Raw genomic sequence first — 22,482 nt, 5'->3', positions numbered from 1 at the left:
AATTAATTTAAAAATAAAACTTTAAAAAGGTAGAATAAAAGTTCAAGTATTGTCCAGGTCAAAACCATTAAAAATAAATTTCTAAAAGCCAACAATAAACCAGAGTTTAGTCAATAATATAAAAAGATTAATGTTTTCAATGCATCATGAGCTCATACACATCTAGATTTTAAAAATTAAGACTCTTAGAAAAATGAGTAAAGGGCAAGGATAAAGAGTTCAGAGTAGAGGAAATGCAAAGGAATATTAATATATTTACCTTTATTCTAGGATCATTTCCTACTTTACTCCTCACTTGTGCTATCTCCAATGCACCTGCAAACTCTTGGGTAAGGTCCCCTCCTGTGTTTCCATTCATTTCAGAACCAAGGCACTTACATTATCTGGTTCCGGGGCTGTCTCCACTGCTTGACTGTAAACATTTGAAGACCAGCCAATTATATGTATGTATGTATTTCCTAGAGCACAGTTCTGCCACAAAACATCAGGAAAAGAAAGCTTCCTTTTGTTTTTCAAACTCTGAAATCCCATTTCTTTTCTTTGGTGATAGTTGCTGCTCTCAGATATATCTCATCTCAAGTAGAATGACTCAGCACTAGGATGCTGAACTGAACTGCTCCTAAATGTGAAAGACTTATCTTGGTTTCTTTATTGGGAACATTACTTTACAGGATATGGGGAGAGATATCACCATGTCCAGTGATATGGACACTTTTTGGAACTTTTACCTTAAACCAAACAATGTTGCTGAAAAGACAGGTAAATTAATATAGAGATAATGGAGGAATGTGAGAGCAAACTCAAAGTGAAGCTGCCAGAGCCAGGCTAGGCTTTGCAGGATAAGTAAGAAAATAATGATTAAATAGAATAGACCCCTCTGTCTTGGTTACCTCTTAGTCTCATTTTTTACTAGATTCCTTCTCACTCCACACTTAACACATATTAAATTCCTTCCAGTCCTTAAATACGTCATATTCTTTCTCACTGTGAGTATGCATTTACTGCTCAATTTTACTGAAACGTGTTCTTCTCTTCCCATATACATTTAGTAACTCCCATTTGTCCTACAGCAGGAGCCACCTCTTCCTGGGAGTCTTCTCAGGCCCCTGAAATGGGAGTTATGAGCCTTCTTAAATGATGCATGTCCTCATTACTCAGTATAAATCCCTATCGTATTTCCATCTCCACACTTAAGACTTGGTGTGTTAGCACCTGCTTCCTCCTTTCCCTCTTCCACTTCTCTCCCTCTCCACTCCCACCTCCTTTTTCTCTCTCATGTCACTTGAGGACAGGGATCATATAATTATTGGTATTTGTATTCCTAATACCTAGTGCAGTACTTGATACATAATACAGACTTTAAAAAAGCTTCCTGTTGAAAAATCAAGCAAAAGTCTTTATGTAAAGATTAAAGGTGTATGGTCAAAGTAAGTGAGATTGGAATTGTAGATAGAAAAAAGTATACATCTATTTTTACCCTAAGATAATTTTTAGTAAAAGAGAAAATATAGTGATTGCTTCAGAAAACCTAGGTAGTAAGCAGACATTGACTGAATCTTGCCACTGGACTTTCCTTATAGTAATGGAAGGATATTCTTATTGAAGCCAGAGGGATCCAGTTTTTGGCTTTTGTTGTTGTTGTTGTTGTTGTTGTTAAACATTCTCAGGTCTACGGCCATACCACCCTGAACGCGCCCAATCTCGTCTAAACATTCTCAGTCTCTGATTTCTGGTAAAAGGTAGTAATAATTCTTATCTGATAAATATTTGTAAGTATGAGGATTGTACACTATCACATCAGTGAATGTGGATAAAGTTCGTATCAAATACTTTTAATAATTTATTAAATCTTGTGAAATAGTGATTCTTAAAAATTTTTCAATAAACAGAACATATAATCATAGAGGTCCTGGGAGATATAGACCAAGTACTCCACAAACTTAAAATTTACATTTTTTTTCTTTAGGATTTATGAAAATTTGGAATTCTACCCCAAAATGTAATTCTTTTTTTTTTCTGACATTAAAAAGTTCTTGTTGAATCTTTTACATTTTTCAGCCACCTTTGCAGTTGGATGGAGTAGTCATGTGAATGAATTCTAGCCAAAGGAATGTGGCTGGCTGATAAAGGTCATTACTGAGTCAAGGCTTTGAATAAGTGAATTTAAGAAGCCTTCCTCATGCTCTTCTTCATTTTCCATGAGCTGAATGAGATCATATGTGGCCCAAAAAGATGGCAGAGCGACAGTGTGTAAAGAACATGGGCCCTGAAACCATATGGTTTCAGGTTATGGTTCATGGTTATGGAGGAGAGCCACCCAAAAACTAGGCCCACCCCTCTTGAACTATTATGTGAACAAGAAATAAAATTCTATTAATATATTTGAACTATTAAATATTTTTAGTCTATTTGTTGCAGCCACTACTGTTATTCAAACCAGTACACCCCCCCGCCAAAAAACAAAAAGAACATTTTGCAGTTCAAAGATATCCTAACACTGAAATTAAATGTTTTTGTATTGTCTATACCAATTATCACATATTTATTTGCATTTTTGAAATTAGTGTAGTTGAAATGTTCATTCAACTGTCTTTGACTTTACCATGCATTAAAAACCTCTAATTAAAACATCTGCTCAGAATTTGTCAATTTGCCATGGGGTAAGCATAACCTAGCATGAAAATTCAGGCTTCATATTCAGTTGTTATTCAGAAAGTAGGAAGAAAAAAGAAAAAAAAAAAGATGAATGGCAACAAACTAGCGGTGCCCCCACTAAAGCTATTGCAAATAATTTATAATGGCACTAAATAATAACAATTGTCCCAGAATCCTTGTTATTTGTGATATGTATAGAAAAATGGAAAAATATGTTAGAAACTTAACTCTGAAACATACCTATACCTTTTTAGACGACAAGTACCTTTGATTGGATGGATGGATAAATATATAGATGGATATCAAAGGTTTATGACTACAAAGTAGACAATCAGTTTTACAACCTAATTTGGCACTAACATAAAAAAATGGCTTTTAGTCACCCTTTAATACTATTCATAATTTGTAAATATTCCAACTCTTCATTGTACCCATCTGGAAAAGAATGAATTCAATGAATTCAACTGCAAACAAACACCTAAGTAGCTGACTACAGCCGCAGAAAGCACACACAAGAGGGCTCAATGATACCATCAGCAATGTGTAGCAATCCCTTCAGGTTCCTCCAGGCAACTCCTTCTCCTAACCATCTAGATGACCATTGACAAGTATCACTGTTGTACACTTCAAATTTCTGATAATGCATTCCTCCTGTCACCCCTTTCCTCTACAGATAACCTTATCTTCTATATCCAGGAGAGTGAGAAAAAAAAAAAAAAAGGGGCCAAAGAGTGCCTGGGTGGCTCAGTTAAATCTGCCTTCAGCTCAGGTCATGATCCCAGCGTCCTGGGATCCATCCCTGTGTTAAGCTCCCTGTTCAGTGGGAAGCCTGCTACTCCCTTAGCCTCTCCCCATGCTTATGCTGTCTCTCTCTTTCTCTCAAATAAATAAAATCCTTGAAAAAGGACAATTTGCTCTGAATTTTCCTCAATTTACCCCTACTTCAATGCTAAAAAAAAAGTTTTATCTAACCCCATCCTCTTTGCCTTCTCTCCTGATTCAAGAAAGTTGCCCCTCAGTCTCCTTCTAAGACCAATCTCTTCATTTACTCTGGATCTGCATTCTTACAGCTTTACAGCTTTCTCAGAAATCTTTAAAAAACAAACAAAAAACGCAGAAAACAACTTGCTGGCCTCCTTTCTTTCTTTGTACACTCATCATTTTCTAACAAGTCATTAAATATTGAATTTTCCCATAGTGTAACCTCAATCAATCTTTCTTTTTTTCTTATTCTGTTTAGTCCCATCCATCTTCAAACCTTATCTCTCCTTTGACCTTGAGATCCATATATCTGTCTTCTCTGATGCATATCTGCATATTCATGTCTTAAAGTCATTTCAAAATCATCAGGCCCAATAGTGAACTCCTTCCCCATCTCATTGTCCATGTTCTATTACAAAACCACATAGCATCTACCAGCTTTTCTTCTTAAATATTGATCTATTCCTGTCTCTCCAACTTCTCCACCATCTTATCAAGTCCAGACTGTTATCTTTTATTTGGTTTACTATAATTTCCTTTTTGTATGACATTTTATTTATAGGCAAAACAATCTTTAAAAAAAATACAAAGAACATGCCACTTTCCTATTGAAAACACTTTAGTTGATCTCTCATTGCTCAAGATCCTTGAAATCAAATACTTAATATATTTAACTGCATTTTGTAAAATGGGCTATAAGCCCCTGCCCTCTAAGAGTCAGTAGACACGCACTTCTTTGTGTGTATGTAATGTTTTGTATCCTTCTGACCATAAGGCCTTTATGCAAGTTGCACTTTTGCCTGTGCCTATACAATGTAAAAATCTTAGCTTACACATTTCTGCCTTGGGACATTTTTCAGATCTTTAAGCCTATATCAAGTACTGTAAATTTATTTACCACTTCCTACCCTGTCTTTGTAAAATCTATCATAACTTTACATTTTTATAGATTTTTGTTTAATATCTGATTGTAGTGTGAAGACAAGGAGTGTTTTTATCTTTCTCTCCATGCCTACTACTCAGCACAGTATCAGGAACAGCATGGGTTCTCTTTTTAACATTGTTGAATATATATAAAAGAGAAATCTAGAAACCATTCTATTTGTACCCAATTTAAGTCATATAATGGATTTGCAACAAAGTTTACAGAAATCTTGGACTTGATTCTTTGGTGATTCACTCAGACCAGATGTGTTTACAGTTATATATGGGAAACATGCCCAATATTTATAACTTTACATCATTTTTAAATGTATTTTGGGTGTTCAATTTAATTTTAAAAAACTGGAAATTATCATCGGTAATCTTGCAAAACATCTTTGTTATTCTTCAATCTATTCTTCTTGAACTATTTTAATGTTGCTTTTCTTCCAGCTTCCATCTTATGGTAGTTTATCTCCTTTCTCTCTGGATCATTATCCGATATTTACATGTAAAAAGTTGATATGGATTTTTTTAATTGAAGCATAATTAACAGTGTTATGTTAGTTTCATGTGTACAATATAATGATTCAACAATTCTATACATTATTCAGTATTCATCACCATAAGTGTATTCTTAATCCATTTTATCTATTTCACCTCTCCTACCACCAACCTTCCCCTCTGATAATCACTAGTTCTCTGTATTTCAGAGTTTGCTTTTTGTCTCTTTTTTCTTTATTTGTTTTATTTCTCATGTGAATAAAATCATATGTCATTTCTCTTTCTCTGCCTGCCTGACTTATTTCACTTAGAGTTCTACCTTCTAGATTCATCCAAGTTGTTGCAAATGAAAAGATCTCAAAAGAAAAAAAAAAAGTTGATATTGTTGACCCCAGACACACACACAATATGTTTAGCATCAAAACACAATTTTACTTGCCTAAAAGCTATGTCAATTAGTAGACTATAAGTTTAACAAGGATCAGGATCTGTGTCTACTGAAATATCCCTAGCACCCAAACCAACTGCTAACACATTTAGGTACTCAATAAATATTTGTTGAATAAATGAACTTTCACATAAAACATTGAATAATGGCAAAAAATATGTCCTAAAATTATGTTATCAATCTTTCTTGGTGGCATACAGATTATATCTTCATAAAATTCTGTCTCACAAGCAGAATAACAATACAAGGAAAAGTCAATATTTATCCCAATTATTGCCTTTAATTTTCTAAAATTTTTAACTACTAGATATCTTTAAAATTTGAGTTCTAGTGATGATTTCTGAGATCATACATAAAGTAAGTGTATTTATTACATTCCTGATATGTATACATGGAATAATAGGACCATCATACAGAGAACATTAGCCAGAATAATAATAAAAAACCCTCAAATATCATGTGTGTGTACGTGTATACATTTTGCAAGACACACTTTTGCCCCTACATTTTAAGATCTCTAAAATTGAAATACATCTATCCATCAATAGAGTTTCTTAGTTCAAATGGTAATATTTTCTTCTTTTTATTGGTGTATAAAAAATGTAGTATCTTAAAATAAACAGCATTTTTTATTCAACTAAATCCTTTTGTAACATATTATCCATAATGGGATGGACAGAGGTCTAGGAAAGAGAAGAGAGAGGAGGAGTAAAATAAGATTATTAGGAGCAAAAAAAAAAAAAAAAAAAAAAGACATTACAAGTGTTTCTCTACCTACTGCAATTCTGTGTTTATATGTATGGAAATACATAACTATTACTACCTTATGATAGAGTCAATTGTGATTATGTCTGCCTTGATCCCTAAACTCCTTAAGAGCAGGACTATGTGTTAATTCTCCTTGTATTCCACAGTGCTGGGCACTTGATAGAAGTTTACATTCATTTGTTCAAGTAAGTTAAGTCTGATAGCTTCGTCTTCTACAGAAAGGCCAGAAAATACAATTTGTTGTGATAAATTTGTAAGGTACTTCATAGGAGAATATTAAACTCTCTGATAAGGAACATTAACTTACTTGGGCTATTTGATTACCCTCTAATTCACTGATGCATTAATTTTCTGAATGCAGTAATTACCATCAGGAATTACTAATGGAGAAATGAATTAAAATCTACTGCTTCAGGGCACCTAACAATGCCCAGATGACCTAAAATATTTCTGAAAAATAAACATATTCTCCAAAAGTAATTTGCCTACTAGCAGAATGAGACTTGCTAATTGCCACACATGTAAAGTAAATTTATAAAGGTCTCTATTTTCTAGGAGTTTATAAAAGTCAACACATTACTGCACCTGAGACACTGAACATGGAAGATATACAAACAGTATCTATGTAATTAAATATAAACACATTTATATCTTGTTCAATCCCAGCATGAACAAGTTTAGGAGTAAAGAAAATATGACCAGCATGGCTAAATAGATGGGAAAGATGATAAATGATAAGTTTTAATAAATCAAGAAAGACTCCACATGAATGTTGGCATTTTCATAGTTCTCTAAATGAGAAGAAACATCATTTCAATCATCAAGGATGTGGTAAGAAAATGTTTCCAAATCAAGAACATCGCTAGAAAAGACAAAAATGAATAATGAAACATACATAGGAAGAAGAGGTTTAGAAGGAGTATGACTTTCAAAGTGAAGGAAAATGGGACTAAAGCAGAGCTGAATTTCTAGTTTTAGTGGAGGTGAAAAAGTATTTTTATCCTATTTGTCTTTATGAAAAGTCACTCAACAATTAAGAATGGAAAAGCAAAATAAACAAAACAGATTTTAAAATCTCAGTACTTTTATCTTAGTGAACCAAGCAAACAGCTGTAATCTGAAATAACAACTTTGAGTAATAATGAAAAAACACATTTCGTTCTTCACTAAAACAAGAATAAAGGCTGAGTAACAACAATGACCACAAACCTCCTCCTTCCTCTCCAGACCTTAACAGATACATCTTCCCCTTAAAAGTATGCAGAACAGTCCAGAAATACCTCTCAAGATCTTTATAACAAGGGCATAAGCAGGCCATGGCAATCAGATTATGTCAGTCCCTTCCCACTACACCCAAGGGAGCTCAGCTGAAGAAAATATTATACTAGAATCCCACTGGGCTACTGAAGTCCTGGCCAAAGCACCAGAAATAATGGATGAAAGGTGAAGTGAGGGAAAGCAAAAATAAAGGCAAAGAGTAGCATATGACAGCAAAGATACTTGCAAGATATTCTGAGTCCCACCAAATTCTCTAGGCTGTGAACTAAGGGGGCAGAGTTGTTTGATGAGCATGGGCCCAAGAATTACAAATTTCAGTTAAAGCTGAGGGTCTCAGCTCTCCTGCAACTGCCCCTCCTCTATTTCTCAACAAAAAGCAGATCCATTTAGAGAAGAGGACTAAACGAGAACTAGCATTGAGCATAAGGCTAAAAAACATTGTTTGAATAACAAAAGTATTAAAGGTATTATGGGTCAGCACTGTATTAAGTGGTTTGGCAAAATTAATGAATATAGAGACCTGCTCTCACAGAGCTTCATTCTACCAGGGAGACAGAAATCACAATCAACAGAAAAAGCTAATTAAATTAAGTTGTATGTTAGAAAGTCATTATTGCTATGAAAATTTTTTTAAAATAAATTAGGTGAGGGGGCTCAAATGCTAGAGCAAAGAGCAGGTAGGAGCACTAAATAGGACAGTCAGGAAGTCACACTGAAAAGATGAGATCCAAGCAGAGTAGACGGGGACACAAAAACTAAGGATTTGAATGTCTGGGGCAGCCCCGATGGCCCAGCGGTATAGTGCTGCCTTCGGCCCAGGGTGTGATCCTGGAGACCCAGGATCGAGTCCCACATCGGGCTCCTTGCATGGAGCCTGCTTCTCCCTCTACCTGTGTCTCTGCCTCTCTGTGTGTGTGTGTGTGTGTGTGTCTCTCATGAATAAATAAATAAAAATAAAATCTTAAAAAAAAAAGAATTTGAATGTCTGATAAAAAGCATTTTAGGCAGAGGGAGAGATGTAGGGTGAAGATTCCTCAAACATTAAAGGATATCAGAGCAGGAAGAACAAGATATAGATTAACAAAAATTGAAATCAGAAGGCTGAAGGGGGTTGGCAGGCAGATGGGGGAGTCCTCAGATCATGTAGGCCTTTGTAAAGACCTTGGCTTTTACTCTGTGGGAGATGGGAAAATATTGTAGAGTTCTGAGCAAAGGAGTGACAAGATCTGACTAACGTTCTAAAAGGAACATTTCTCTGTTGAGAATATACTGTTGAGGACAAAGATGGGTTCAGGAAGATCCATGTACAAAATAATAAGTAATAGTGGTTTAAGCTGGGATGGTGGTGGTTCAGACAAGAAAAGTGGCTGGATTCTACATATAACTTGAAAGAGCCAACAGAGTTTCTGACATTGGAAGTGAGTTCCAAGGAAAGGACTAAAAGATAATTCTAAGGACTCTAATGTTTCCAGTTAGAATGTATGGAAAGATGTCATCATCATCAACTAACGTAGAAAAGGTAGTTGCTGTTCAGCAAGCAGAAAGGGGAAAATCAGGGGGTCAATTCTGGAAATGCTGAATTTGAGTCATCTCTTAGGTACCCAGGTAGGGATGTAAAATAGTCTATGGAATATATGATTCTGGAGTTCAGGAGAGAAATATGTGCTGGAGATATCAATTCACCTGGTGATGTGTTTAGATGGTACTCAAAGCCAGGATAAGGTCAGAGACTGTTAAGAAAATGACAGAATAGATGGGAGAAAAGGACCAACAACTGAGTCTGGGGCACTCCAGCAGTAAGAAGTGTAGAAGTACGGGGGAAAAACTAGCTGAAACTGACTGAAAAGTCTTGGTCAGTGAAGAAAAAAGCAGAAGGAAGGGATTGGTGAGTCTGGATTCTGACTGACAGACATAGCAATGAGAAAGCCGTTGATAAACTTAAAATCGGTATTTTTGTGAAAAGGAGAGGAGAAATGAAAAAATGATGGAGAGCTTTAAGAAAACATGGGCAGAGAAGAATTGAAGAAAATGAGTCCAGATAATCTCAAAAGTAATTTTTTCATAACATCTGAGAAATAATGGCATGCTGGTATGGTGGCAGAAATAAATTTTTTGATTACAGAGAAGAAAAGGAAAATTGCTTCTGCATATTCTTGAATAGTGGAGAGGGCCTGGCATTACACTGTAGCAATAGGGATTTAGATAGGAGCATGGATGCTTTATCTATGTCAGAAGTGGGAAGAAAGAGTATGAGGGGAGCGGTGTGTAGGTAGGTCGTTCTCAGACTGCTTTAATCTTGCTGGCTTAATAGAATTCAGGGTTAGGAGCTAAGAACACAAGGGTGTAGATATTGGGAATTCAAGGAAAAAGAAAAAGTTTCGAAATAATCAGCTGAAGGGAGGGGAAATAAGCAGAATATGAGTCCAGAATATGATTGCCTGGTAGTATTAAATAACGACTTGAAATTCATGTTATAAATTAAAGTGAAATCTTTTGAAAAAGACTTACCAATGGTCAACAGACACATGAAAAGATGCTCAACATCACTCATCACCAGGCGAATACAAATCAAAATCACAAAGAGATATTACCTCACTACCTGTCAGAATGGCTAAACTCAACAACACAAGGAACAAGTGTTGGTGAGGATGTGGAGAAATGAGAATCCTCATACACTGTTGGTAGGAATGTAAATCAGTGCAGCCACTGTGGAATACAGCATGGAGATTCCTCAAAAAGTTAAAAATAGAATTATCATACTGATAGAGTAATTCCACTACTGGGTATATATCCAAAACATACTGAAACATTAATTTGAAAAGATACATGCTCCCCGATGTTTATTGTAGCATTATTTGCAATAGCCAAGATATGGAAACAGTCCAGGTGTTCACTGATAGATGAATAGATAAAGAAGATGTGGTGTGTGTGTGTGTGTGTGTGTGTGTATACATACATGTATATGCCTACATACATACACATGCACAATGGAATATTTCTCAGCTATAAAAAAATTGAAATCTTGCCATTTGTAATGATATGGATGGACTAGATCATATAATGCTAAGTGAATAAGTCAGAGGAAGACAAATAAGTACGATTTCATTCATATGTGGAATTTAAAAAGACAACAAATAAAGAAAAAAAAGAGACCAACAAAAAAGCAGATTCTTAAATATAGAGAACTACTGTTGTGAGAGGGAGGTGGGTGAGGGAGTGGGTGAAATAGGTAAAGGGGATTAAGCATACATTTATCTTGATGAACACTGACTAATGTATAGAATTATCAAATCACTGTCATTGTACACCTGAAACTAATATAACACTGTATGTTAACTATGCTGGAATTAAGATAAATAAATAAACACAATTTTAAAAAATAAGCCAATTAGAATTTAACCAAAGTTGAGATTTTGCTAAGCTAGTATGATGAATGAAACAGAGCAGAGGAGTCCAGGGTGTGTGATTGAGTATAATGAATGGCCATGGCATTTTAACTAAATAAGAAAGGAAGTATAGCATCAAGAAGAGGGACAGTTAAATAGTGGCCAGACGGAATGCCATTATTCACTGATAGTGTGTACAAGGCTGAAGAATTATGGAGGTCAGAGTAGAGAGACTGGTCTAGAAAGAGAGGAAGTGATTGAGATTGAAATGCATGGATCAAGATTAAACTTTTAAAAAGAAAGCAGGGAAATACCATGAAGAATATACAGCTCAAAAGGAATTACTCAAAAAACACTAGAGAAGTCAGATATAGACTCAAAGAAATTACAGACATGAAATCTCTAACCCATGGCTTAAAGACCTTGAAGGACAATCAAAAGAAAAAGAAAAGAAAAAATTTTAAAAAACATTTCAGAGGCAAGAGCCTTTTGGAGAATGAGCACCAAATATAACACATGTTCAAGGATGGGTGAGACAACATAGAAAGAAATCATACACAACAAAATACCAAAAAAAAAATTACAATATAAATGTTATTAAAAAGATAATAGGAGATAGAGGGCAAGCAGGCAGAGGAGCAGGGGCCTCCCCTCACCCGGCCGCACCACCTCGCTAGGTAACTTCCAAACCGTCCTGCACACCTACGGTTCGACCTGAGATTTAAAGAGAGAAACTGGAACGCTACAGAGAGAAGGGTTTGCGCTTCTAACAAGGTAGGAAAGAGGAAAAATAAAATAAAAAAAAATCCAGTGGGTATTCTTTTAAGAAGAATCTTAAGGAAGGCGGAAGCCCCCGGGACAGGAGAGCTCAGCCCCTGAGAAGTGGGATCTTTAAAAATCCACGGATTTCTCCCGGAGGGAAAGGCGCTCAATGGGGAACCCGGGCAGGACCGCAGGAGGGCGGTGGGGCCCCCAGCCTCCCGGGGTCACTAACAGAGGAGATGCTCCAGGGGGAGCGCCCCACACCCCGGGGCCCAGCGCGGTAAAGGGCTGGAGTGCCCGGGGGGCCTCGGGGAGAAGCCGGGGGTCGGGGGGGGGGGCTCCGGGTGGAGGGGGCTGCGCCCTGCTGCCTTCGGGAGCCGCGGCCTCAGGTGCGATGTCAGTGGCGCAGGCCCCGAGCCCAGGGTGCCAGGGGACACAACGGAGAACCTGCGCTCCCCCACCCCCGGGACGGGAGGAGGCAGGGAGGGCCCAGGACAGCGGGGAGGCTCCCGCCGCCCTACGCTTCGGAGCTGTGCAGGTCAGCGCCCCCCCGCCCCGCCCTGGGGCGTCCAGGCCCCTGCGGACTGGGGAGCTGCGGTGGATACTGCAGGAGCTGACTCCAGGGCTGGAGGGCTGGCCGCCGCCAGTGGGGTTGTTCCTCCTGGTGTCACCCTGTGCCTGGGAGGGGCGGGGCGCCAGAGGACAGGGTCCTCAGGGGGTAAACAGCTCCCACTGAGCCCGGCACCTGGCAGAGGGCAGGGCAGCTCCCCCAGGTTCACACACCTGAGAGTCAGCACAGCAGCTCCTCCCCCAGAAGACCAGCTGGAAGGACAGGGGAAGAGCAGGTTCTGGACCCAGCTTCACTGGAAAGCTCCAGGGGAAGTGGAGGGATTTACAGTATATACAACTAGAGGGTACCCCTCTTTTTTCCCCTTTTTTCCAGTACTCATTTTTATATCAGACTAAAAACTTCCAATATTTTTTCTCTTTTCCCACCTTAACTACAATATTTTACCACCTCTTCATTTTGAAGTTTCTTCCTTTTTGACTTTCGTATTTCTAGAATTACATGTCTTAGATATATTTTCCACTTCTAGATTCCCTTCAACATACTCAACTTAATTTTGGCAGATATACGAGATATGGTTTGTGTTTTGTTTTGTTTTGTTTTGTGTTTTGTGTTTTCTCTGCCTCATTTTGTTCTACACTGGTGGAAGTTGATCCCTTCTAAAACATGACCAGCATGCACCCAGAACCAAGTGGTATATCATACTGGTTCATTCTGTGAGATTACTCATTCCCATTCTGCCCCCCTCTTTTATGGCATTTATGTTTTGGTGGTCAATGTTGGAGTTTTCTACAAGTATTTCTGGTTTATATAAATTTGGGAGTGAGCATCTTCTAACATACAGAACTTAATACACTCAGAACCAATAGGATCACCCTCTAGGACCCCTCAGGTAGAGGACATTCTCCTTCCACTACAACTTCATCACCACCACCAATTCCCAGCCCCCCCCCCTTTTTACTTCACCTTTTTTTTTTCTCTTTTTCCTCTTTACTTTTGCTTTTTTCTTTTCTTTTTTTCTTTTTTTCTTCTTCTTTGGGATTCTTGGCCTTTTATTTTTTACTACTTTGCTTTAAAATTTTGTTTTTTGCTTTAGCAGTCCTTTTGTTTTATTTCATTCTGATCTTTGTTTTCATTTTTGGGTCTCTGATCTTGTCAGAATCACCTAGGGTAAAATTTACTTAGGTCATGGTTGATATTCTTGACACGGCCCACTCATACAGCCACTCTGCTCTGAGCAAAATGACTAGAAGGAAGAACTCACCACAAAATAAGGAATCAGAAACAGTACTCTCTGCCACAGAGTTACAGAATATGGATTACAATTCAACATCAGAAAGCCAATTCAGAAGCACAATTAAAAGCTACTGGTGGCTCTGGAAAAAAAAGGCATAAAGGATTCAAGAGACTTCATGACTTCAGAATTTAGATCTAATCAGGCCAAAATTAAAAATCAATTAAATGAGATGGAATCCAAACTGGAGGTCCTAACTACGAGGGTTAATGAGATGGAAGAAAGAGTGATTGACAAAGAAGACAAGTTTATGGAAGGAAGGAAGCTAAGGCAAAACGAGAAAAACAATGAAAAGACCAAGAGGAAAGGTTAAGGGAAATAAATGATAGCCTCAGAAGGAAGAATTTACATATAATTGGGGTTCCAGAAAACGCTGAGAGGGCCAGAGGGCCAGAAAGCACATTTGAACAAATCATAGCAATCATAATTTGGGGAGGGAAACAGGCATTCAGATCCAGGAGATAGAGAGGTCCCCCCAACCAAAAATCAATAAAAACATTCCACACCTTGATATTTAATAGTGAATCTCGCAAATTCCAAGGAAAAAGAGAAAATCCTTAAAGCAGAAAGAGAAAAGAGATCCCTAACTTATCTGGGGAGAAATATTAGATTAATAGCAGACCTCTCCACAGAGACCTGGCAGGCCAGAAAGGGCTGGCAGGATATATTCAGGGTCCTAAATGAGAAGAACATGCAGCCAAGAAAACTATATCCAGAAAGGCTCTCATTCAGAAGAGAAGGATAAATAAAGAGCTTCCAAGATAGGTAGAAACTGAAAAAATATGTGACCACCAAACCAGCTCTGCAAGAAATATTAAGGGGGACCCTGTAAAAAAAAAAGGAAGCCCAAAGAAATAATCGACAAAACAGGGACTGAATAGGTATTACAATGACACTAAATTCATATCTTTCAATAATTACTCTAAACATGAGTGGGCTGGGATCCCTGGGTGGCGCAGCGGTTTGGCGCCTGCCTTTGGCCCAGGGCACGATCCTGGAGACCCCGGATCGAATCCCACATCAGGCTCCCGGTGCATGGAGCCTGCTTCTCCCTCTACCTGTGTCTCTGCCTCATTCTCTCTCTCTCTCTCTCTGTGTGACTATCACAAATAAATAAAAATTAAAAAAAAATCAATTAAACATGAGTGGGCTAAATGATCCCATCAAAAGATGCAGGGTTTCAGACTGGATAAGAAAGCAAAACCCATCTATTTGCTGTCTACAAAAGACTCATTTTAGACCTAAAGACACCTACAGCCTGAAAATGAAAGGTTGGAGAACCATTTACCTTTCAAATGGTCCTCAAAAGAAAGCTGGGGTAGCAAGCCTTAGATAAATTAAAGTTTATCCCAAAGACTGTAATAAGAAATGAAGAGGGACATTATATAATACTTAAAGGGTCTATCCAACAAGAAGACTTAACAATCATGAATATTTATGCCCCTAATGTGGAAGCTTCCAAGTATATCAATTAATTAATAACCAAAGTAAAGACATACTTAGATAATAATACACTTATACTGGGAGACTTCAACATGGTGCTTTCTGCAAATGACATATCTTATAAGCACAGCAGCACCAAAGAAACAAGGACTTTAAATTATACACTGGACCAGATGGATTTCACAGATATATACAGAACTTTCCATCCAAACACAACTGAATGCACATTCTTCTCAAGTGCACATGGAACTTTCTCCAGAATAGACCACACATACTGGGTCACAAATCAGGTCTCAGCTGATACCAAAAGATTGGGATTGTCCCCTGCATATTCTCAGACCACAATGCTTTGAAACTAGAATTCAATCACAAGAAGAAATTTGGAAGAAACCCAAACACGTGGAAGTTGAAGAGCATCTTACTAAAGGATGGCTGTATTAACCAGGAAATTAGAGAAGAATTAAAAAGATTCATGGAAACTAATGAAAATGAAGATACAACCATTCAGAATCTTGGGGATATAGCAAAAGCAGCCCTGAAAGGGAAATACATCGCAATACAAGCATCCCTCAAAAAATTGGAAGAAACTCAAATACACTAACTTTGCACCTAAAGGAACTGGAGAAAGAACAGCAATTAAAACCTACACCAAGCAAAAGAAGAGAGACAATAAAGATTCGAGCAGAACTCAATGAAATAGAGACCCAAAGAACTGTAGAACAAATCAACAAAACCAGGAGTTGGTTCTTTGAAAGAATTAATAAGATAGATAAACTATTAGCCAGCCTTATTAAAAACAAGAGAGAAAGGATTCAAATTAATAAAGTCATGAATGAAAGAGGATATATCACAAACAATACCATGGAATTACAAACGATTTTTAAAATGTATTATGAGCAGCTATACACAAATAAATTAGGCAATCTAGAAGAAATGGATGCATTAATGGAAAACCATAAATTACCAAAACTGGAACAGGAAGAAATAGAAAACCTGAACAGGCCAATAACCAGGGAGGAAATTGAAGCAGTCATCAAAAACCTCCCACCAAGACATAAAAGTCCAGGGCCAGATGGCTTCCCAGAGGAATTCTATCAAGCATTTAAAGAAGAAATAATACCTATTCTACTAATGCTGTTCCAAAAGATACAAAGGGATGGAATACTTCCAAACTCATTTTATGAGGCCAGCATCACCTTAATTCTAAAACCAAAGATCCCATCAAAAAGGAGAATTATAGACCAATATCCCTGATGAACACAGATGCAAAAATTCTCAACAAGATACTAGCCAATAGGATCCAACAGTACATTAAAAAAAATTATTCACCATGAACAAGTGGGATTTATCCCCAGAATGCAAGGGTGGTTCAACGCTCATAAAATAATCAATGTGATAGATCACATCAACAAGAGAAAAAATAAGAACCATATGATCCTCTCAATAGATGCAGAGAAAGCATTTGACAAAATACAGCATCCATTCCTGATCAAAGCTCTTCAGAGTGTAGGGATAGAAGGAACATTCCTCAATATCTTAAAAGTCATCTATGAAAAGCCCACAGCAAATATCATTCTCAATGGGGAAAAACTGAGAGCCTTTCCCCTAAGATCAGGAACACGACAGGGATGTCCACTCTCACCACTGCTATTCACCATAGTAGAAGTCCTAGCCTCAGCAATCAGACAACAAAAAGACATTAAAGGCATTCAAATTGGCAAAGAAGAAGTCAAACTCTCCCTCTTCGCAGATGACATGATACTAATATATCGAAAACTCAAAAGACTCCACCCGAAGATTGCTAGAACTCATACAGCAATTTGGCAATGTGGCAGGATACAAAATCAATGCCCAGAAATCAGTGGCATTACTATGCACTAACAATGAGACTGAAGAAAGAGAAATTAAGGAATCAATTCAATTTACAATTGCACCCAAAAGCATAAAATACCTAGGAATAAACCTAACCAAAGAGGTAAAGGATCTATACCCTAAAATCTACAGAACACTTCTGAAAGAAATTGAGGAAGACACAAAGAGATGGAAAAATATTCCATGCTCAGGGATTGGAACAATTAATATTGTGAAAATGTCAATGCTACCCAGGGCAATTTACACATTTAATGCAATCCCTATCAAAATACCATGCACTTTCTTCAGAGAATTGGAACAAATAATCTTAAAATTTGTGTGGAATCAGAAAAGATCCCAAATAGCTAGGGGAATATTGAAGAAAAAAAAAAAACAGAGCAGGGCCATCACAATGCTGGATTTCAAGTTGTACTACAAAGCTGTGATCATCAAGACAGTGTGGTACTGGCACAAAAAGAGACACATAGATCAATGAAACAGAATAGAGAACCCAGAAATGGTCCCTCAACTCTATGGTCAACTAATATGTGACAAAGCAGGAAAGACAATCCACTGGAAAAAGGAGAGTCTCTTCAATAAATGGTGCTGGGAAAATTGGACAGCCATGTGCAGAAGAATGAAACTCGACCATTCTCTTACACCAGACACAAAGATAAACTCAAAGTGTATGAAAGATCTAAGTGTGAGACAAGAATCCATCAAAATCCTAGAGGAGAACACAGGCAACACCCTTTTTGAACTTGACCACTGCAACTTCTTGCAAGATACATCTATGAAGGCAAGGGAAGCAAAAGCAAAAATGAACTATTGGGACTTAATCAAGATAAAGAGCTTCTGCACAGCAAAAGAAACAGTCTACAAAACTAAAAGACAACCTACAGAATGGGAGAAGATATTTGCAAATGACCTATCAGATAAAGGGCTTGTATCCAAGATCTATAAAGAACTTATTAAACTCAACAGCAAAGAAACAAACAATCCAATCATGAAATGAGCAAAAGACATGAACAGAAATTCCACCAAAGACCCACACATGGCCAACATGCATATGAGAAAATGCTCTGCATCACTTGCCATCAGGGAGATACAAATCAAAACCACAATGAGATACCACCTCACACCAGTGAGAATGGTGAAAATTAACAAGACAGGAAACAACAAATGTCAGAGAGGATGTGGAGAAAAGGGAACCCTCTTACACTGTTGGTGGGAATGTGAACTGGTGTAGCCACTCTGGAAAACTGTGTGGAGTTTCCTCGAAGGGTTAAAAATAGATCTGCCCTACGACCCAGCAATTGCACTGCTGGGGATTTACCCCAAAGATACAGATGCAGTGAAAACCTGAGACACCTGCACCCTAATGTTTATAGCAGTGATGTCCACAATAGCCACACTATGGAAGGAGCCTAGGTGTCCATCAAAAGATGAATAGAGGGCAGCCCAGGTGGCTCAGTGGTTTCACACCTTCAGGCCAGGGTGTGATCCTGGAGACCTGGGATCGAGTCCTGCGTCGGGCTCCCTGCATGGATCCTGCTTCTCCCTCTGCCTGTGTCTCTGCCTCTCTCTCTCTCTGTGTCTCTCATGAATAAATAAATAAAATCTTTAAAAAGAAAAAAGATGAATGGATAAAGAAGCTGTGGTCTATGTATACAATAGAATATTAGTCATTAGAAATGATGAATACCCACCATTTGCTTCAATGTGGATAGAACTGGAGGGTATTATGCTGAGTGAAGTAAGTCAATCAGAGAAGGACAAACATTATATGGTTTCATTCATCCAGGAAATATAAAAAATAGTGAAAGGGATTAAAGGGGAAAGGAGAGAAAATGAGTGGGAAATATCAGAGACAGAGAATATAAGAGACTCATTATTCTGGGAAACTAACAAGGGGTAGTGGAAGGGGAGGTGGGTGGAGGGATGGGGTAACTGGGTGATGGGCACTGTGGGGAGCACTTGATGGGATAAGCACTGTGTGTTATATGTTGGCAAATCAAACTTCAATAACAAAAATATACAAAAATAAGCTAACCTAAAAAAAAGATAATAGGAGATATAGAAGATACAATATGTAATAGTATGTTCTTTAAAAGTGAATATATTTAATTCAAGGATGGAAGAAACAAGATTAGTATGAGTATATCAATTGAAAAAGTTATATCATGTCTAAGGAAATAAAAACATTTGCTTAGCTAGAGATTTTTCTGCAGGAAAACTCAATGCCAGAAACACTAGAGCAACATCCTCAAAGTTCTGAAGTTTCTGTAGTACCAGAATTTTATAGCTAATGTTATTCTTGAATTAAAGGAAAACAGACACTTTCTCAAACATGTAAGAAATTAAGGACCACAGGCATTAAGAGTCCTTTTTGATTAAAAAAAAAAAAAAAGAGTTGCTGGAAAACAATTCAACAAAATAAGTGTTAAAAATTAAACTCAAGGACAGAAAAGCCATCACAAAAATATTTGCTTATCATTGACTCTACAATAAACAACTATTAATATTATGGCTTCAGAGCAGAATGCAAATTCTATAATCCTATAATATATAAAAATCATAATATTCTAATAAATATAAGGTATGAAAGGAGGAGATGTGAGGAGAAGTATAAAAATGATAAATTTCTTCAGTTTGTTAAGAAATCAATAGATATAGGAGCTCCAGGGTGGCTCAGTCTATTGGGTGTCTGCCTTTAGCTCAGATCATGATTTCAGGGTCCTGAGATTAAACCCCCTCCCTGCTCAGGCTTCCTGACCAGTGGGGAGTCTGGATCTCCCTTTGCACTTCCCACACACATACTTGTGCTCTCCCTCTCTGTCTCAAATAAATAAATAAAATCTTTTTTAAAATGAGTCAATAGATATAATCTTAAATGGAAATACACAGTTAAAAATGATTTATTGCTCCCACCTATAGTTCTCTTAAAGTATTTTTTTTTTCTGAAGTGTGGAGGGTTCTTTCAGGAACTAGCATTCCTTTTGTTAAAGAACCAAATATATCTCATTTCATTAAATTCAACTAAAAATAACCTGAACATTAGCATTTTAAAATATCATTATCTATTGTCTTTCTATTTTCATTTGTCTCTCTTTTCATCAACAGAGAAACAGACTTACTTGCTTTCACATGCTTTTCACTAAATATTAATAATGATTGTGTGAGCTTAATATAATTTGGGATGATTTTTTTAACTATCTTCTTTCTAGGTAATATATTCTTATGAGCATATATGGACTGTATATGAATTTAGTGAGTATATATAGATTTTTATTTTTTAAGTGATACTTTTTAAAAATTTAAGGCAAACATATTGTTCCATATAACCTAAAATGTAGGGTAATGGGAAACTATCTTAGGCCCCAGAAGAGTGATACTGAGTGACCAAAGCAGTACAGAATTAACCATTAAAATGGAAAAACAAACAGCCAGTGTTTAGAGGAATATTGAGAACTGTCATTCTTATATACTGCTAATGAATACTTTAGCAAAATTTTCTTTGTTATAAAATTGTAGGTACTTCCATATCTCGTTTTTTTGAAATATATTTAATTATCTAGCCATCTCTCTCTCTCTCTCTCTCTCTCTCTCTCTCTCTCTCTCTCTCCAGCTATACACCTAGGAGAAATGAAAAATACTTCAAACTCTCAAGAAAGGTTCTTTCTGGATAGTGAAATTGTCTTTACACTTTTTCCTCATCTGTAGTTTCTCAGTATCCTACATTAACTTGAAATGCCATGTATTTCCATTCTAAGATACACATATTTTCACATGCCTAAAATCAAGACAAGTCATAAAATGAGTATCTTAGATTCAATGAAATATGGTAATTTTGTAATTGAAATATAAGAGTAATGGGATGTCTGGGTGGCTCAGCGGTTGAGCGTCTGCCTTTGGCCCAGGGCATGACTCCAGGATCCGGGATTGAGTCCCACATGGGGCTCCTTGCAGGGAGCCTGCTTCTCCCTCTGCCTGTGTCTCTGCCTCTTTCTTTCTCTGTGTGTGTCTCTCATGAATAATAAATATAATACTTTTTTTAAAAAAAAGAAATATAAGATTATTTAAAATAAAGGTGGGATGACTACTGAAGAGATATCACAGAAGATAACTATCTACATACCCTAGAACTGACTCAGAATGTCTCAAAGATCAATAAGAAGAAAGCAGAGATTTGGTTGGAGTTGAGATTACTTTTGTACAAGCTCAACCAAATTTAAACAGGAAAGACTTGTTCAATGAGACAAAGTCATTTACCATGATGGCAAAGTGAGAAAAGTGAGGGTTTAAAACGATGGAAATTTAAGAAAAAGACCCAGAAAACTTTCCTGTAGCATTTCATTTGAATTGGACTGAGACATTAGGAGAAAGAGCCTAAAGGTGGAGCAGAGTTAGAATGAGTTGGAGAAGACACTAGGGAAAGTAGTTTCAGGTGACCACACTCTTTTTGTGAGCATGATCTTATTTGTGAAACTACTTATTTACTTTTGAAATGCAACCCAATTTTGAACTATTTCCTGCCCTGGTAGAGATGAATGTATTTTACTCACAATTTGAAAAGTGTAATTTCTATAAGACGTGCAGAAATAAAAAAAAATTCTTGTGCTGAAATAAAGGTGACCCTATTCCTTTTTCCTGATTAATCACTGCCAGTCATAATTCCATCTAAAATCTTCTTCCCAAATCCTTATATACTTGAATTTGTACCCTTCCCCTGCTTATGCCACATACAGAACTTATTCCAATAATATATTTCCCTTACCCTAAAAATAGATTTCTAGGACACACTCAAGTGAGAGATAGGAAATGGTCATCTTTTCCAGAATACTGAGTTACCCTTTAACCAGACTTTAAAATAATGACTATATAGTGCCAAAGTTTGGATAATCTTTAATTTGTATGGAATTCTCTCCTACCAAGGAGAATTCTGGCACCTGCATGCACTCTATACATGTATGTTCAGTTTCATTTTCCAAAAGCATTAAATGAAGATTTTAAAGAAATTGCCTTACCCAGTGAGTTTGACAGCATGTGTCTGAAGCTTTTGATATTTTCTTGATTCTTCATTTGTTCTGGTAATGTGTCTATATATCCCTGTCTTATAATGGAAGAAATCTTCATGGACTTGCATTATGGCTAAAATAAAACCCAACATAATAAAACAGTTTTAAACAAATCTCTTTAAAAATCTTTATTTAAAAAAATCTCTATAAATTCTCACAGAACAATCAGTGGTTAAATTGCCAGGAGGAGAATCTAAGAAGGGACTTTGCAATTCAACTTAATTTTCTTTCCTACTTGATTTAATTGCTGCAATACTTGTTTGTTGTTTTTCTCTTATAAAAACAGCTTTTAGCCACTTAGAATATTACTTAAGTATACATTATATCTTTAAAACACCATCTATTCTTAATTGACAGAAGCACTATTACCAGAAATTGAGACCCTTGCAGAGAAGCCCCACTGCACTTGGCTACTGATTGCTGTTTATCTATTAACCTTGGACTTCACCATGAGCCTCTTAAAACTACAATTAAGCTAACAGTGAAGGGTGAACCTGGCAAACAGGGCTTAATGCAATTGTCCTTAATCCTTGGAAGTAAATACA

The 22,482-nt window shown here is 37.0% G+C and overlaps 1 protein-coding gene across 2 annotated transcripts in view; it reads right to left on the bottom strand.

Annotated features, from left to right (window-relative positions):
• Nucleotides 1-22,482, bottom strand: part of TINAG (tubulointerstitial nephritis antigen) — a 92,381-nt gene that overhangs the window by 32,265 nt on the left and 37,634 nt on the right. Inside the window, exons 9-10 of one of the 2 annotated variants that reach the window (XM_025419072.3) lie at nt 21,887-22,010; nt 12,679-13,436 (exon numbers count right to left, since the gene is read on the bottom strand). In XM_025419072.3, the coding sequence (XP_025274857.1) occupies nt 13,433-13,436; nt 21,887-22,010 (128 nt within the window). In that variant the 3' untranslated portion in view covers nt 12,679-13,432. Of the gene's footprint in view, nt 1-12,678; nt 13,437-21,886; nt 22,011-22,482 lie in introns of those variants that run through there. The other variant, XM_025419071.2, reaches the window with a different exon arrangement.

Source organism: Canis lupus, chromosome 12, assembly GCF_003254725.2.
Source record: "Canis lupus dingo isolate Sandy chromosome 12, ASM325472v2, whole genome shotgun sequence".
NCBI classification, from domain to species: Eukaryota; Metazoa; Chordata; class Mammalia; order Carnivora; family Canidae; genus Canis; species Canis lupus.
This window is presented reverse-complemented; position numbering and strand designations above follow the sequence as displayed.